The 18,962-nt window shown below is 40.4% G+C and overlaps 1 protein-coding gene and 1 pseudogene across 11 annotated transcripts in view; both read right to left on the bottom strand.

Moving 5' to 3' along the window:
- The window catches only part of ATP13A3 (ATPase 13A3), a 96,076-nt gene that overhangs the window by 16,417 nt on the left and 60,697 nt on the right, over positions 1–18,962 (bottom strand). For all 11 annotated transcript variants that reach the window (XR_008555559.1, XR_008555558.1, XM_054713840.1 and 8 more), the window contains 13 exons: positions 17,969–18,085; positions 17,390–17,407; positions 17,144–17,297; positions 16,930–17,050; positions 10,674–10,798; positions 8,210–8,385; positions 7,551–7,673; positions 7,392–7,471; positions 6,712–6,754; positions 6,303–6,412; positions 5,899–5,995; positions 4,924–4,996; positions 1,667–1,844 (listed from right to left, as the gene is read on the bottom strand). Coding sequence is in view for 9 of the 11 variants with exons in the window: in XM_054713840.1 (XP_054569815.1) it covers positions 1,667–1,844; positions 4,924–4,996; positions 5,899–5,995; positions 6,303–6,412; positions 6,712–6,754; positions 7,392–7,471; positions 7,551–7,673; positions 8,210–8,385; positions 10,674–10,798; positions 16,930–17,050; positions 17,144–17,297; positions 17,390–17,407; positions 17,969–18,085 (1,415 nt within the window). In the remaining 2 variants the exon portion in view is untranslated. The remainder of the gene's footprint in view (positions 1–1,666; positions 1,845–4,923; positions 4,997–5,898; positions 5,996–6,302; positions 6,413–6,711; positions 6,755–7,391; positions 7,472–7,550; positions 7,674–8,209; positions 8,386–10,673; positions 10,799–16,929; positions 17,051–17,143; positions 17,298–17,389; positions 17,408–17,968; positions 18,086–18,962) is intronic.
- Positions 12,187–13,532, bottom strand: LOC103295191 (60S ribosomal protein L13-like; annotated as a pseudogene).

Raw genomic sequence — 18,962 nt, forward strand, 5'->3', positions numbered from 1 at the left:
TCTCTCATCGATGTTTCTAACTCTATCCCTCTTCCTTCCTCTCTGTAAGAAATCAATAAAATATATTTTTTAAAAAACCTGCTACAAATCTGGATTCTTGAGAACAACCCCATCTATTCCTTTTCATATGCAGTGTTTATATGTACACACTAGAGGCCCGGTGCACGGATCCCCTCAGCCTGGACTGAGGAAATCAGGCCGAAACTGGCTCTCCAACATTCCCAGAGGGGTCCTGGATTGCAAGAGGGCGCAGGCCAGGCCAAGGGACCCCACCGGTGCATGATCAGGGCCAGGGGAGGGACCATGAGAGGGCTCCAGGGCAAGTCCAACCCATCTTGTCCAGTCCCAATCGGCCAGACCCCAGCAGTGAGCTAACCTACCAGTAGGAGCATCTGTTCCCTGGTGGTCAGTGCAAGCCAGACACTTAGTGTATTAGGCTTTTATATATATAGATAAGCAAACAGTAATATTATGTTTCTAAAACTTTAAAGACAAGTAATCTCCCTCAATCAAGCAAAATAAATATGTGCATCTGAAAATTTAAATCTACAAAATTACCTTAGTGAATAGCTTTTATGTTTAATTAATTAAAATAATGTTGTCATGATTTGTGAACTGCAGAACACTCTAACCATAAACAAATAATACTTTAAAAAAAAAAGAATTTAGCTTTTAAAATGCTATTTCCTAAAATGGGGTTAGAAAAGTTAGAAGCACATTAAACATTCTGAGTTTAGAAGAGGCCCAAATAATTAATTTCAACTTTCTAATTTTACAGATAAGGAAAGCAAAGCTCAGTAGCAAATTAAGAAACTGGTCCAACGTCCCCATTTTGGTAGTGATTATTAAGATCTTGCCAGACTGTCTTCCTACATACAGAAGAAATTATCATGATATGAAGTCATGATATAAATTATTTAAGTGTTTAATTAAGCTGCATGCAAAAATCTATATATATATAAAAACCTGCCGAAACCGGTTTGGCTCAGTGGATAGAGCATCGGCCTGCGGACTGAAGGGTCCTGGGTTCGATTCCGGTCAAGGGCATGTACCTTGGTTGTGGGCACATCCCCAGTAGGGGGTGTGCAGGAGGCAGCTGATCGATGTTTCTCTCTCATCGATGTTTCTAACTTTCTATCCCTCTCCCTTCCTCTCTGTGGAAAATCAATAAAATATATTTTTAAAAAATAAAATAAAAATAAAAAAATAAAAAATAAAAAATAAAAACCTAAGCGACTGGTTGACTGATTGACCGGTCGCTATGACATGCACTGACCACCAGGGGGCAGACGCTCAACACAGGAGCTGCCCCCTGGTGGTCAGTGTGCTCCCACAGTGGGAGTGCCACTCAGCTCACTGAAGAGCACCAGACATGGGGCTCGCAGCTGGCCACTGCAGCCCAGAGACTGCAGCGGAGCGGCAGCGAGCTTACCAAACAGTGGCAGGTGCAGTGGGCCGGGATGAGCAGGAGTGGTAGGCAGGAGCAGCAGGCGGTGTTGGATGGTCAGTTTCGGCCCAATACCCTCAGGCCACGCCAAGGGGCCCCACCGGTGCATGAATCCATGTACCAGGCCTCTAGTTTTTATATAAAATTTTAGACTTATTTTTACATACATGAATGTTACACACACTTTGCACAGACTTCTAAATGGACTAACCAACTTACTCTGAATGTGGATGCCATATTTCATACCAAGGTTGCTGCTTGACCCAAAAAAACCCCAAAGACTGAAATCCAATGCTGATGATGATCTGAGACAAAACGGAGAAGAGAAGGGCCCCCGATATGAGACCTGAAGGTGGTCTCTGTGCCACAAGTTCCTTCCAGGCAGGATTTAAACTCACTACATTAGAAGAAAAAGATGAAAGGTTTGTTGCTCAATCAATTTGTCTCTATAAAATGCATAATCAAATTCATTTAGAAACTTAAAAAAATTCTTTTTGTCAACTACAATTAAAATAATACAATTTCTTCCTCATAAGACATTAACAAAGGTTTGAAGCAAAATAAACAAAACAGTAACATAAAAAAGGGCTTTGATTGTTTATTAAGGTGTTATCCACTGAGTTTCTCTACTGTTAAGTCTCTCTTTTCTTTGTTCATAAATAATGTGTATAATGAGACTATGTAAAACTCCTGGTCCCTCATCAAATTTCATTCACTAGTTTTTTTTTGGTTATTTTGAGAGAGAGAGAGAGAGAGAGAGAGGGGGGGGGGGCAGGCCTTGATCGGTCACCTCCTGTATGTGTCCTGATTGGGATGGAACCCACAACCATTTGTGGTGTACAGGACAACGTTCCAATCAACTGAACCACCCTGCCAGGGCTCATTCACTAATTTTTAGCATCCATTACAGACTGTCTATGATGTATTATGATAGAACTGCACACCTGAAACCTATAATTTTATTAACCAATTCATCCAAATAAATTTAATAAAAAATTAAAAAATGGTCTAAATAAGTCATTCTCAACCAACATGATTTTGCCCCTCAGGGAACATTTGACAAAGTCTAGAGGTATTTTTGGTTGTCACAACTGGAAGAGTGTTACAGGCACCTAGTTGGGTAGAGGCCAGAGATGCTGGTAAGCATCCTACAATGCACAGAATAATCCCCAACAACAAAGAATTATTTGGCCTAAATTGTCAATAAAACAGGGAAGGTTCTTTCCATGATTTAAGTCCATCATTTCATTTATTCATTTACATATTCATTCATTCATTGCCTGCTTGCCTGCCAGTATGAACTACATTTTTTATTTGATTAAATGAGTCAAGATCCTATTACCATTACTATTTATTTTTTTATTATTATTTTTGTTGTTGTTAATCCTCCTCACCCAAGGATATGTTTCTATTGATTTTTTTTTTTTTTTAGGGAGAGTGGGAGGTGGAGAGACAGAGAGAGAGAAACATCAATGTGAGAAAGACACATCGATTGGTTGCCTCCTGCATGCACCCCAACCAGGGCCGGGGATCAAGCCTGCAACCCAGGTACATGACCTTGACCGGAATTGGACCCAGGACCCTTCAGTCCATGGACCAATGCTCTATCCACTGAGCCAAACTGGCTAGGGACATTATTATTTATTTAGATGTGAACATTACCAATACTGGGACAAACTGATATCTTGTGTCTCTTTATGATACTAGAAGCCCGGTGCATGAAATTCGTGCACGGCGGGGGGGGGGGGGGTGTCCCTCAGCCCAGCCTGCACCCTCTCCAATCTGGGACCCCGCAATTGGACATCCCTCTCACAATCCAGGACTGCTGGCTCCCAACTGCTCGCCTGCCTGCCTTCCTGATTGCCCCTAACCGCTTCTGCCTGCCAGCCTGATCACCCCCTAAATACTCCCCTGCCAGCCTGATTGATGCCTAACTGCTCCCCTGCCAGCCTATTTGCCCCTAACTTCCCTCCCCTGCAGGCCTGGTCACCCCCAACTGCCCTCCCCTGCAGGCCTGGTCACCCCCAACTGCCCTTCCCTGCAGGCCCGGTCGCCTCCAACTTCCCTCCTCTGCCGGCCTGGTCACCCCTAACTGCCCTCCCTTGCAGGCTTGATCGCCCCCAACTGCCCTCCCTTGCAGGCCTGGTCCCTCCCAACTGCCCTCCCCTGCTGGCCTGATCGCTCACAACTGCCCTTCCCTGCAGGCCTGGTGCCTCCCAACTACCCTCCCCTGCTGGCCTGATCGCTCACAACTGCCCTCCTCTGGTGGCCTGGTCCCTCCCAACAGCCCTCCCCTGCTGGCCATCTTGTGTCCACATGGGAGCATCCATCTTGTGTGTTGGAGTGATGGTCAATTTGCATATTACTCTTTTATTAAGATAGGATACCTAGAAAGACAGAGCAACCTGTATGTGATATTCCCACCAAGAATTTATAGCCTAGTCCTAACCGGTTTGGCTCAGTGGATAGAGCGTCAGCCTTCAGACTGAAAGGTCCCGGGTTCGATTCTGGTCAAGGGCATGTACCTTGGTTGCAGGCACATCCCCAGTAGAAGGTATGCAGGAGGCAGCTGATCGATGTTTCTAACACTCTATCGCTCTCCCTTCCTCTCTGTAAAAAAATCAATAAAATATATATTTTTTTAAAAAGAATTTATAGCCTGAGTCTAACTAGAATATACTGCACAAAGCCATAACTGGTATATCTTCTTTCATAAATATCAATATCAAGAGACCCAAAAAAAGGCTGATGTAATATTCCTGATTAAAGAAGACTAAAGAGACATGATAATTACATGAAGTTTGTGAGCCCTGATTAGACCTAGGCTAGGGGACTAGGAAAAAAGATAGGTATAAAAGGACATTGTTGGGCCATAGCTGGTTGCTCAGTGGATAGAGCATCAGCCTGCAGACTGAAGGGTCCCGGGTTAGATTCCAGTCAAGGGCACATGCCTGGGTTATGGACTCAATCCCAGTGTGGGGTGTGCAGGGAGCAGCCGATCAATGATTCTCTCTCATCATTGATGTTTCTATCTGTCTCTCCCTCTCCCTTCCTCTCTGAAATCAATAAAAACATATTTTAAAAAATATGATTATAAAAGGGCATTGTTGGGACATATGACAAAACCTGAACACCTGCTGTGGATTAGATACTATTTTATCAATGCTAAATTTCCTGATCTTTACAACTGTGTTTAATTATACAGTATAAGAGAATGGCTTTGTTTTTACGCAATATATACTAAAATATTCAGAGGCAAAGGGGCATGGTAATACTAACTTATTCTCAAATATTTCAAAAAAGAGTGGAGAGAGAATAAAATAAATGGGACAAAACATAAGCAACTGGTAATAAAAGGCAATATTAACAGGAAATCTGGAGAGGTATGCAGTGTTACAACTGTCAATGTAAATTTACCAAAGTTTAACAAGTCACTAGAATTTCATAGGCTTTGAAATCACTAACAAAATACTCACTTGTAAATACCACTACCAAAATGATTGCCAGATCAATGAAGAGAAACTGGAAGTCTCCTAGGTTACTTAAGACCTACAGAAGTAATTTTTTAAAACATATTTAGTTTTCAAGAACAATTACCACTTTCCTCTGGTTTTAGTCCCCTTCCCCCGCCCCCAATGATTACTACTAAATGACACTTGGACCTGCTTGAAAAGTAAAAAACATTTGCCTTTTGAATCAGTGAAATACAACATATTTGCAAACATTCAATTTAATACATTAGTATAAAAGGCATCTCCTAACAATTCATTCAATAAAAATATTTTAAAAGTGTTTTTGGCAAAAAGAAAACACAAACTTTTACTCACAATATTCAATATTCTTGAAAATTAGTATCTTGAAGCTTCCTTAATATCTAACAACATCCCTCCTGATACTTTCTACAAATGATAAAAAAGTATAGTTTCACAAAGACTCCTTGGGATGTCACCGATGTTCACTTAGAGATATATCTAAAGTGATACCACTTCTAGGATAAAATCTGATAGAGTACTTATGTACACCACTGTTTAAGGTTTTTCTCCAAATTCAAAATATCCTACAACTATTGATGAAACACCTTTTCTCATTCCGGCCTTTTCCTGTAAATGTACAGCAAAATTAACTACAATTCTGAAATATGTCACAGCTTATTTAGCATTTAGAAGGATTCTAAAAAAGATGTCCAATCTGTGCTCAAGGCAAAAAAGTATACAATCATCTTTTATTCACAAGGTTCAACCACAGCTGTCAGCCTTAAGGAAAATGCTATCCAGATTGAGATTTTTTAATCTGCTACACAAAACATAGTAAAACGAAAGAAAAGTTTATAACTGCTACTTATGTAAATTCTATAATTAATGCATGCATTCAAAATCAAACACATATGCTCATATCTTAATTTAAATGTCTTAACACTAAGTGCTAACTCTGTAAGCAATATTAGTACTCACGGAGTACAGTAGAGTAACACTGAAGTATTGTATAATGCTGTACAAAGCCATAAATTTAAACACACAGAAGGAAGTCATTAAAGCAGCACGGCCTTCCCTGTGAAAACAAATGTTGGCATGTGAATAAAGGCATTTCAAACTCCTCCTCCAAACCACAATTATATCTTGACAGATGAATATTAGCATTCAAACGCTACAATAAAGCACACTTCTACCCAAAGAACTAAGCCAAAGCAGAACTGGAAGAGATGAGGAGTAACCATCAATCTGTTGCTAATAAATAACAGATCAAATATACCAAAAAACCATAAAAACAAATTCATATTACTTTCTGTGAGAATTTTCCCCCCATATTATTAAAGCAAGCTACAAAGAGACAACAGGAAATTTTCAATTTGTCCTACCTGATGAGGTTTGGCACACAGGAAATACTAGGAGTTTTGGAGGTAAAGGGAGATGCCACTGAAGCCTCAAGCTCTGATAAAGAAATGCCTCCATGTGCCCTCTTTAGAGCCTAAAAGTTAGAAAAAGAAAACTGGTAACATTTTGTCAATATGACTTAGGCTAGCAGGGATGGGGAACCTTTTCTCTGTCAAGGGCCATTTTGATATTTATAACATCATTTGAGGGCCATGCAAAATTATCAACTTAAAAATTAGCCTGCTCTATTTGGCCAAACATTTCATTAACTCACCCCTAATGCTTTGGCAGGGCCAGACCCAATGGTTTTGCAGGCCTTATATGACCTGCGTGCCAGACGTTCCCCACCCCTGGGCTAGAGAAAGAATTATAAATTACAAAAATTATACTTACACCACAATCATTTGCACCATCACCACACATCCCAACAAAGTAACTGGGGAACAAAAATTATGTTAAGATTTTGATTAATTTCCTAAAAGACACAATACTTAAGATTTCTCTAATATAATATTACAGAGAGCTAATAAACCAAAATAACCCCAGTGAAACAAAGGAATCTTTTCATTACAATGATCACAAGCATGTTGCTTTGCAACATCCTGCATGTCAGATAACCTGGGTATTGTCCTATTTCTCTCACAAGATGGACAAATCAATTTATCATTTTAATATCTCAATTTCCTAATCTTTAGAGCAAAGTACTTGGGCTTGTAAAGCCTTTAGCACACTGACTTTTAAGGCTATCAGTATAGAGTTCTCCCTTAAAAACTTAAAACACATTTATTTACCTAAACTATAAAGTCACTTCCATCAAACTGAGATGAACGAACTCTACCTCATACGTATGACCTGGAAAAGAAACTGTAGATATTGTACTTTAGCTGCAAGAGCCTACATGAGCACATAAGCCTCTTTTAAATAGACACTTAAAGTTATCGCCTACCTACCTCACAGGGGATAATATTATATACATGAAATATTAGTTACTTTTCTGGGTTTGAAAATGAACTACAATTCACTAAAAACAAAACAAAACAAAAAAACAACAACACACACACCCCAATACTTACTCTACATTTTGCAATGCTTCTACTAATTGTGTCTTCTGATCAGGTGCCATACGAGCAAACACAGTGCCATGCAACATCAACTGGAAAAAATATGAATTTCTTTAAAATACTGTTTACAATGTATTTATGTGAACACACACATAAACCCAAATCACTAACCTTTGGAACAAGGTCTTGAAAATGCTCCAGTATCACTGAAAATGATTTTCCATTCATTGCAAAATGATAACGAGACACCTGAAGATCCTCTAAGCTATCATGGACTGATTTAATTGGAATTGCCTGTGTGTACAACATTCAAAATAATATTTAGGAAACCAAACCAAGTAACACTATCCTATTTTAAATATATCTGATCCAAAACTAAATTTTTTCATTTGATATTTTACACAAGACATTGAAAGTTTAACATTTATTGAAAGTAAAGGGAAAGTCAATTTTAAGGGGACAAACCTATCTATATGTTTATTAAAAAAAAAACCACACACACACACACAAAAAAACCATAAGGAAGGCTAAATTATCAGCTTCAATTTGAAATGATCCATTAACTGAATATTTTGGCCTACTTGCACCATTTATCACTACTTTTAAAATAGGATAAATCTTTGGGATTCTTATACTTTAAAAGTGTGCTTCTCAAGTTTGTCTAACTATCAAAATTTAAAGCACTGAGATTGCTCGGCCTAATGAATCAGAAGCCCAGGCTTCTGTTTCTGTTTAACTTTTTGTTTTGTTAAATTTTAATGCACATTTTAGTTTTTCAAACTAAATTAAAACACACAAGCTTCAAAGAGAAAAATTCATCTTGACATTACCTCTGAGTCAATTGCTGATGAATTACTGCACTGTGTTAGAGTGTCTGCATAATGCCAGTTTATTTTGGCAACTTTTCCATCCTTTGGAGGTAATGCTTCAGCAATAATAACTTTATCCTGAGGTAGTATCATTCCACAGTCTCTGGCCACAGAGACAGCAGTCAACATGTTGTCACCTAATTTTCAAAATATTGAAAACACATTAAAATTAAAACATAAATGGATTAACCAACAAGTGCTTATTGAAAATCTACTATAGTCCCTCTATCATTGGACTGGACAAAATGAAGATAATGTATGGTCTTTACTCTTAAGAGTTTAAAAATAATAAAATCAGGACATACTTATCAAAGGAAGCCTTAAATAATGCAAGCACGTATATACTAAACAGTCAGAACATTCTCACCCACAATTTTTAAAACCAAATACATTCTCAATCTTTTTTATTTTAACCCTCACCTGAGGATATGTTTTTATTGTTTTGAGAGTGAGGGAAGGAGGAGGGGAGAGAGAGAGAAACATTGACATGAGAGAGAAACATCAATCGGTGCCTCTTGTACTTGGCCTGAGGGAGGATAGAACCTGCAATCTAGGTATATGCCCTGACCTGGAATCAAGCCTACCACCTTTTGGTGCGCGAGACAACGTTCCAACCAACTGAGCACCAAGCCCCAGGACCATTCTCAATCTTTGAGTCATTCACTAGTAGCGCCTGCCACAGTGCTACATACAGAGCAGGAGCTCAATAAATATTTTTTCGAACAACCTAGGAGTGACCAGTGATCTGTTGAAGAATACTAGAATAGTACCACAGGAAAGAAAGAATGAATTACAAAAGCAAGATTACACAAAACTAAAAGATAAGCAAGGTAGTAAGAATATAATCTTTACAAGATGTAAAGAGAAGACAGACAACTTCTCAGCCATGAGAAAAAAAGAAGCGCAGCACTGTAAAGGATAGGTTCAAGAGAAGAAAATACTAGCTTACAGGAGAAGCTGACAAAGGTCTTGGAAGCCCACTGCTATCAGAACTGAAGAGCAATATTATTTTTTCCCCCAACTCCTACACACTATTTCCAAGGGATCAGACAGACCCCTTAGGACAACAAAGCCATAGTCAGTCATTGTAGAGAAAGAGGGGAAAGAGATACAGAGATGGAAAGTGTCTTGAAGCAGTCATTAAAACCAAGAATTGCTAGGAAGATAATAAATTTAGTTACTTCAATTGTATAGTAATAACTATGCTATCAGGTGAATCTGAGTCTAAAATATAAAAAATATGCTCAGGCCTTTACCATATAAGTCTTAATGAACACATAAAAGCCATAAAGTGAGTACCTTAATTTTGATTACTTACTAACAAAAAATGCTTAGAGCTGCCACAATTTCTCACAGGTAAGGAATGGCAATTATCTACTGTCAAAAGTACAGTAACACCAGGAGAATCATTCAGCTATAGTAGTTAAAAAAAAAAATGGCTATTTTCATTCTTACACTGATTCAAGTGATTATAATAAATGAACTATCTTATACACAAAAATATAATTCTAGCCTGGCTGGTGTGGCTCAATGGTTGAGCATCAACCCATGAATCAGGAAATCATGGTTAGATTTCCCAGTGAGGGTACATGCTGGGTTGTGGGCTCGATCTCCAGTGGGGGGATGTGCAGGAGGCAACTGACCAATGATTCTCTCTCATCACTGATGTTTCTATTCCTCTCTCCCTCTCCCTTCTGCTCTGAAATCAATAAAAAATTTATATTTTTAAAAATGTAATTCTAACAATATCTATTAACCATTTTCCATGCATTTGGCAGTTCTGAAAATCGTGGAAAATTCCAAAATAACTAAAAGATACTCTTAACCCTAAAAAAAATCTCATATTCTAGTAGAGCAAACAAATGTTACAAATATCTAACACAAAGCAAGGCACAATAAGTGCTATAAGAAATATATGATTACAGAGAGATAAAAAGGAGCAGAGTTTAAAATTTTAGTGTGCCCTTTATTATCTTACTATACTTTTTATCAACAAAATTTAAAAGACTTCAAAAGAATATTGCCAAGTTAACTTACACCTTAAAAATATTCAGAGCTGAGCCGAAACCGGTTTGGCTCAGTGGATAGAGCGTCGGCCTGCGGACTCAAGGGTCCCAGGTTCGATTCCGGTCAAGGGCATGTACCTTGGTTGCGGGCACATCCCCAGTAGGGGGTGTGCAAGAGGCAGCTGGTCGATGTTTCTCTCTCATCGATGTTTCTAACTGTCTATCCCTCTCTCTTCCTCTCTGTTAAAAATCAATAAAATATATTTAAAAAAAAAATATTCAGAGCTGAAACAGGGCAATGCAGGATGGAGCCACAATATAATATGCTTTTATAACCAACTGGTCATCTGTCAATATAATATATCTTGAACTCTAAGAGTCACACTCAAATTTTTCTGTGTCATTTTATAAAGTCTAACCTGTGACCATGACAGTGCGAATATTGGCTTTATGCAAATCTTCAAGTACTGCAGGGGTTTCTTGCTTTAATTTGTTCTGCATTATAATTAATCCCATAAAATCCATGTTGTTTTCAATGGCATCTCTGCAGAAAAAGAAATTTTAACACATAATGGTATAGTCAAGTGAACGGGCTATTTTCTCTTTATATTGATAAAGCAATTTAAAATATCCAAAAATGATAAATTAAGACATTTTACAGGCAGAACAAAGCACATATGTGTGTGTTTATGAGTTCAGTATCTTAAAAAAAAAATTAAACCTGGAAAAACAATTCCCAAGAAATACACTGAAATTAAATTTTACCCTTTGAAATGTAGGAATATAAGGATCATTAGGAAATGTATAGTTAGTTGGCTCTCCATATCCCCAGGGGGGTCCTAGAACCAATCCCCACACAGATATCAAGGGACAACTGTATTCCTTTATAAGACACTAAAAATGCATAGTGCTAAGGAATGTTCATCTTGTATCCTACTCACCAAATGAGCAAGCATAAATAAATCTATTTTTTTTACTATCCCACATACAACATACCCTAACTTAAATGTTAAGAGAAAGGGGAAAAAATTGTCCCATAAGCACATTTGATACAATTATACTACATTCATTATCAAGGTTTTATGAATTTTTATAAAACTCTTGATCAAAATCTTGATCCTTGACATGGATGTAAGAAGCATTAGCAATCCAACAATGAGATCTACTTGGAATCCAGAGATAAGTCTTTTAGAATATTCATATTCAATAGTTAAAGATGCTATTCCTTCAAAGAGTTATCTATAATGCACCAAGTACTACAGAAATTGTTGGGATGTCAAAGATAAAAAGGCATGATATATACTCTTCAATATATTTCTGTGGGGAAACAAACATGCAAGCAAAGAGATGTATGCAAAACAAAAATAATATGCGCTTCAGCATTATAATGCACATGAAGTCTGTTCAGCAATAGTTGTGTTAAGAAATCTCAAGCTAAATCAGGGAAATTTTTTTTTCTTCAATGGAGAAAGGGGGCTTGAGGTTAGGGACCAAAATTTCACACTTGCAATAACCAAATGGTTTTTCTACACAAAATTCAACAATTATAGGCCCTTTCCATAGCTATAAACCTAAATATCTTTGAAATATAATTTAGAACAAAGAGTGTTAAAGGTATTAAAGAACAGTTAGAAAACTTACTACAAATGATATTGCTGGTGATAATAGGAGAAACAAGCCTTGAAACCTGAAAATGCATTTCAAAGCACAAAACTCTACAAATGTGAAACTACTGGATCAAGAACACTGCAGCCATTTTCCTACAAGATATTAGCCATTTCTGGCTTCAAATGGTTTCCTAACTTTCCTACGATACAGGTCATGGAAATTTTGCCCTCTAATTAATGAATACTACAATGTTTAATTCAAGATATAAAGATTCAATCTGTTAGAGAAATGCCAACACCTATTCCCAGAAGGTAGAATGGACACACAGAGAAGGTTGAAGGATGAGAATGAAGGGAAGCAGAGAAAGAGAGAAGTTGATAGAGAAGAATAGGGTATTCTGGGCAGAAGGAATAGCCCATCCAAGGGCATGGAAGGATATCTGAATAGAACAAGCTCAAGAACTATAGGCAATTCAACAGTTAGTCCTTAGGAGGGAACTGGCAAAAGGTAAAGGTGTAGAGAGAAAAAAAGAGCTTAATATGCCCTTCACAGGAATCGATATAATATTTTACATTTTGGCTCCCAATCATGTATATGCATCATATCATTTGGTTATCACTTTTTTTTTTTTTTATCACAAGTTGCCAACAGCACTTTATTTTTTTCTTTCCAACATCCTGTTCTGCGGCTTCATTGGCTCTTTTTGCCTGGATGCCAAAGAGCTGGGAATTGGCACGGGCCATGCAAAGACTGGCAAAAGCCTTGAAGTTCTTCTCCTCCCTCTGTGATGACCCTGGCTTTCTCCTTCTTGTAGACATTCCGTATGGGCATGACTGGTCCGGTCAGCTGGGTAGCCAATTTGAGTTCTTCAGCAGAACTGCCTCCCTTCTTGGGGGCCGAAGGCTTCCTGGGGAAGAGTATGAGCTTGGAGCAGTCCTCCTTCAGTCGCTGCACGTTGACCTGCAGGGACTCGATGGACTTTTTCCGCCACCTCAGATCCACTGAGATCCCAATGGTCCAGGCCACCTTTTGGTGGATGCCAGCCACCCTTAACTCTTCCAAGCTGAAGGCCCTGCTGGCTCGGTTCGCACTTAGGTGTGGGTACCAAACAGTGGGGTATCTCACTATGGGTTGGTTGGGTCCAGACACAGGGCGAGGGGCAATGCGGCATGCTTTGGCTTGCCGGGCTTTGCATCTGCAGATCTTCTGTGCCAGCTGGTTAAACCACGTGGCAACGTGCCACAGCCAGTCCTTGTGGAAGTGGGGCTTGAGGATCATGCCATTTCGGCTGGGCACCATGGCTGCTGCCTACAGGCCTTCTCTAGGCCTTCTCGGAAGGAGACCAGCCAGCAGAAAGCCACTTTTTTTTTTTTTAAACATTCATGCTTAGACCACATTCCTCAAATATTGTTTTATAGTTAGAATTCCTAATGTAGTTTTTCCTTTTAGTTAATTTGGCTATCCACTCTACTCCTTTAGTTCTCTCTCAGAAAACATAATTGTACTACAAACACTTTTTACTTAATGTGCCTGAAATAATTAGAAGTTCTAAAAGTCCATAATTTAATTATTGTCCTATTGGTGAGTATTATGTTATTTGTACTATTTTAACATGAACTTACGCACATGAAATATTTTTTCAGGCTGTATTCCTAGAACTGCACTTGCTAGGTCAAATAAGCAAATTTAAATGTTCTTTAGAACTTAACAATAGTGTACTAGCAATATCCTATATAATAAAAGGCTGATATGCAAATAGACCAACCGGTGGAACAACCGAACAACGGGTCGCTATGATGTGCGCTGACCACCAGGGGGCGCGAGCAGAAGATAGTGGGAGTCGGCAGCAGGCGGCACAGCTGGGAACATGGTGGGCGTCGGTGGAGCAGGTGAGCAGGGGTACCAGACCAAGGCGGGGTGCAGGTCACTGTCATTAGGGCAAGCCTCTGATGGTTACTGAAAATTCTTTGCTCCCGTACACCGCAGTCCCACCCGGTGCTTGCACCTGCTGCTGGCACCGGCCCCGCTTGCCCTGCTGCTGGTGCCAGAGGGGCGCCGCTCACACCCACTGCCAGTGCCCAGCGCAAATCGCTCAGTGTCGTCAGTGAGTGTGAGCGGCAGCTGCCGGCCCCAATTGCCCCTCAGGGCTTCTCCACCTCCCCCTGTTCCTGAGGGGCGATCGGGGCTGGCAACTGCCACTTGCACCTGCTGCTGACGCCAGCCCCGCTCATACCCGCAGCTGGCACCGGAGCTGCCGCTCACATCTGCTGCCAGTGCCCAGCACTAGCCCCCATCACTCAGTACCGTCAGCAGGTGCAAGGGGCAGCTGCCGGCCCCAATCGCCCCTGAGTGCTTCTGTACATCCTCCTGCTCCTGAGGGGCAATCAGGGCAGCAGCTGCCGCTCACACCCAGTGACAGCGCCATTCCCACTTGCACCCGCTGCTGGCACCGGCCCCAATCGCTCTGCACCATCAGCGGCTGCAAACAGGGCCGGCGCCGTCAGTGTGTGGGAGCAGGGTCGTGGCGGGAGGGGCCAAGCAGGGGCACGGAGGATGGGCCGAGACCCACCCTTGTACCCACCACAGCCTCGCGGCCCACAGCTCCTTTCAAGGTGCACGAATTCATGCACTGGGCCCCTAGTATATATATATATATATTCATGCACTGGGCCCCTAGTATACACACACACACACACACACACACACACACACACATACACACACTAATAAAAGGGTAATATGCTAATTAGACCAGACACCTTCTAGACAGCCTTCCGGACAAAGCCACGATGGCGGGGACCAAGGCAAAGGCAGTTAGGGGTGATCAGGCCAGCAGGGGAGAGCAGTTAGGGGTGATCAGGCAGACAGGCAGAGTGGTTGGGGTGATCAGAGAGGCAGGCAGGTGAGCGGTTAGGAGCCAGCAGTCCCAGATATATATATATATATTTTATACACACACACACTGAGTGGCCAGATTATTATGACCACCTGACGTTTGTAGGCAAATTAGCCGTACACTGCATCTTATGGGATACGGAAGCCGAAGGCCTGTTCGAACACCGTTGCTGTCTGCAGTTACCAAGATAAAATGTCTTCAATTCTCACAGGAACACAAGGAATGGACAGTCGAGCACTGGACAAAAGTCATGTAGTCTGATGAATCACATTTCCAGTTGCATCATGCAGATGGCAGAGTGAGAATTTTGCGGAAACAGCATGAAAGCATGCACCCCACATGCATGAGCACAACCCTTCAAGATGGTGGGGGTAGTGTTATGGTTTGGGGCATGTTTTCCTGGCATGATTTGGGCCCTTTAATTCGTGTGGAACAACATCTGAATAGCACAACATACCTAAGTATCGCTGCTGATGCAGTTCATCCTATCATGTTGACAGCGTATCCCAATGTTGATGGCTTCTTCCAACAAGACAATGTGCCATGCCACGGTGCTCGTATTGTGCAGGAGTGGTTTGGTTTCAAGAACATGAGGGAGACTTTACCTTGCTTAGGTGGCCCCCACAATCAACAGATCTCAATCCAATTGAACATTTGTGGGAAGAAGTTAAAAGAGCCATTGGGCAGCTGGTTCCACAACCATCGAATGTCACAGAACTGGACAGTGCTATTCATCAGGCATGGTGTCAGATTCCTCACATCACCTTTCAACATCTCGTGGAGTCAATGCCAAGAAGAATCGCCGCAGTATTGAAGGCAAAGGGTGGCCCAACGAAGTACTGATGGGGTGGTCATAATAATCTGGCCACTCAGTGTATATTATATATAAAAGCCTAAGCGACCTTTATGACCAAACGATGGGAATTAATGGTCGACCAGTCGCTATGACGCGCACTGACCACCAGGGGGCAGACGCTCAATGAAGGAGCTACCCAATGATGGTCAGTGCACTCCCACAGGGGGAGAGCTGCTCAGCCAGAAGCCAGGCTTCTCCCTGGCTGCCTGCCACTTGGCGCACTGCTACATCCCCCAAGGGGTCCTGGATTGCGAGAGGGTGGAAGCCAGGCTGAGGGACCCCCTCCCATCCCCATGCATGAATCTGTGCACCGAGCCTCTACTGTTATAATTTTCTCAAACCTTCACTAACACTTGTTATTATCAATCTTCCCAATTTTGTCAATCTTAGAAGAAAAGTGATGTCATAGTGTGGTTTTATTTTGCAGTTCCCCAAGAACTGAAGTGTCCTATCATTTTCATGTGTTCACTGACCATTTGTATGTTTTTTTTCTGATATTTATCTGTTTGTATCATTTGCCCATTTAAAAAATTATGTGTTTTGTTTTCCTTCCTGATGTATATCTCTGATTGTGAACTCGTCCAATAGGTGATGGGAAGCCATTTATAAGAACTCCAGGTAGGATTTTGATATTAGATCTGAAAGTTAAAAAGCTCTCTTTGAAGGCAATGTGGAACACAGACTACAGAAAGGAAAGACTAGGAAAAAGAGCTGAGTCCTTGAATTAGAGATAATGGCTGTGGGAATGGAGGAAGAGAAGGCTATTTCACAGACAAAATGATCAGGACAGCTAATGAATATACGTTTCTGCTTGCTTACAAATGTTATCCTTAAAGGGTGGGTCTATATCAGTTTCAGTTAAAGAGACAATCCTTGAAGGTAAAATCAATATCTATACCTGGACGTAAATGTGATGTTGGTAATACCATTTGAACTTTGGGGTAGATGGTAATTGTTTATTGTGACTCATGATATAGACTAAATAAGTACTTGGTTCCAACCACTAGGCAAAAGCAAACTTATCATTTGGGAAAAATTAACTTCTGTAGAATTAGATTTACTAAAACATGATTATGTTCCTAGAACATGCCTGACATACAGCAGGGACTCAATAAATATTTAACAAATAAATTGAAAATAGTTCCAAAGAGTTGTATCAATCAACTAAAAAGAAAACCATTACATTATGTATATTTGCATACATTTAATAAATACTTAATAAACACCCAACTACATATAAATTATTATATGTGACATATAAACATAAATGATGCATTACTGGAAAAACTGTAGAAAAATTGTTAATCAATCTTACCTGCTAATATTCTGTACTTTATGCCATGTCAGTTTTGACTCCAATTTTCTGTGTGCAAGAGCAATTACACGGAAGCCCTGTTTAGTGTAATCCTCTAAAACATTTTCAAAATCAACAGGAACTTTAAAAGGAAAAAATAAGTATCATTGTTACAATTGCTAATAGAAGCCTATATAAATATTAGAATTTTATTCAAATAAAGTTGGCTCCTTACTTGTTTCAGGTTTACAAAGACTGGCAATGACCTCAGGTGCTCCTTTCATGTAGGCATCCATTTTTTTATCCCCTAGCACCCTTGCAACCACACTCATACGTTGCAAAGCAGAAGAAAATGGGAACTGGCGAACAATTCCTATCTCATAAATAGCCTGTATAATTTCAAAAGATGCACGAAGTATTTATTATTCTTTAAGAATTAAAACAAATATACTTAGTTATAAAGTAAACATTCTTCACTCACTGGAAGTTCAAGCAGCTCCTAAAAACAAAACAAACAAAAAAATAAATAGTACAGATTAAGTCCTTAAGATAAAAAACAACTATGTATCCACAAAACAACAAGAAACTTCGATTACTTCAAAGTTATGTTTCAAGACTGCTTCTCCCCTGCCTCCCATATTTAAAAAGTATATTACTGAATATTTTCAAATATTCTGCTATCCTAAAAATATTAACATATTAAATACTAAAATAAACTGAGGGGACAAATTTAACAATTCACTTCTCACATACTCTTTTTATTGAATTCTAGGAATACAGTTGCAATTTAAAGGGATTATTCACCATGTCACCACATTATCTCAATCACAGGGCACTAAGTTATTCAGTAAATAGGAAGGAAAAGTAACGGTACTGAGAAATATATCTCAGTATTTTACAAAGAATACCAGCAATATCCCAACAATAATTTCCAATAAACATAGTTAAAATATTCATATCTGCATGAGAGTTAAAGGACATGATTTCATCTTCTACTTATATTTCCAAGTGATTGAATGTGGGCATCAACAGTGTAATCCAGCTTAAAGTGGTTTCGCACCATTTCCTGGTCTCCTGCAGGTGTAGATTCAGGAAGCAGTTGTTTTGGAGGACGAACCACAGTTGGCATAATTCGATTATGAAGTGCTGTTTCCTCTTCAGTTGCTTCTTCCAAAATCTGAAAGGAAGACATTCAACATATTACTTTATAAAATTGAATCTGCTGATTTCATCCAAATAATCCTATCTAATAAAGAGGGAATATGCTAATTGACCCTCACACCATCGCAAAGATGTCAGCACCCACATCCAATGAGGAGGGAATATGCCGACTATCACGTCCTCAAAGATGGTGGTGCCCACAGCCAATAAGGAGGGAACATGCTAATTGACTGCCATGCCCTCAAAGATGGTGGCACCCACAGCCACAAGATGGCGGCACCCAGTCCCCTCAGCACCCCAGCCACCCAGAGCTGGCCCAAGGCGTAAGCAAACCTCGGATGGCGGCTGCCTAGCCGATGCCCAAGGCACAGGCAAGCCTCAGGTGGAGGCTGCCCAGGCGATGCCAGAGGCGCAGGCAAGCCTCGGATGGTGGCTGCCCAGCCACCCAGGGCCACCAGAGGCTCAGGTAACCAGGGCTGGCCGAGGCTTGCACTGCCAGCAGCAGCAGAGGTGTGATGGGGGCGTCACCTTCCCCTGATCGCCAGGTCGCCTCCCGCCCCTTAGGGCTCCCGCACTGTGAGAGCAGGAAGGCCGAGCTGAGGGACCCCCCCCCCCCCCCGCCGCTCCAGTACATGAATTTTCATGCACCGAGCCTCTAGTTTTTAAATAAAACACTATGTCTATTTTTAGTGAAGTTAAAAAAATTTGTGTCCAAAAAATAAATGGGCACTACTAGATTATTAACATAAACAAAATATAAACAAAACTAGTTCAAGTCCTAGCAACTCATGGGAGAGAGGAGGAAGAGGTGAAAAGCGGAATAAAATAATAGGGGAAAAGTTCTCTAACTTTGCTTCTATTACTCAGGGATTCCTTTCTGCTAACAGGAATGG

The sequence above is a fragment of the Eptesicus fuscus genome, chromosome 3 (assembly GCF_027574615.1).
Source record: "Eptesicus fuscus isolate TK198812 chromosome 3, DD_ASM_mEF_20220401, whole genome shotgun sequence".
Lineage (NCBI taxonomy): Eukaryota > Metazoa > Chordata > Mammalia > Chiroptera > Vespertilionidae > Eptesicus > Eptesicus fuscus.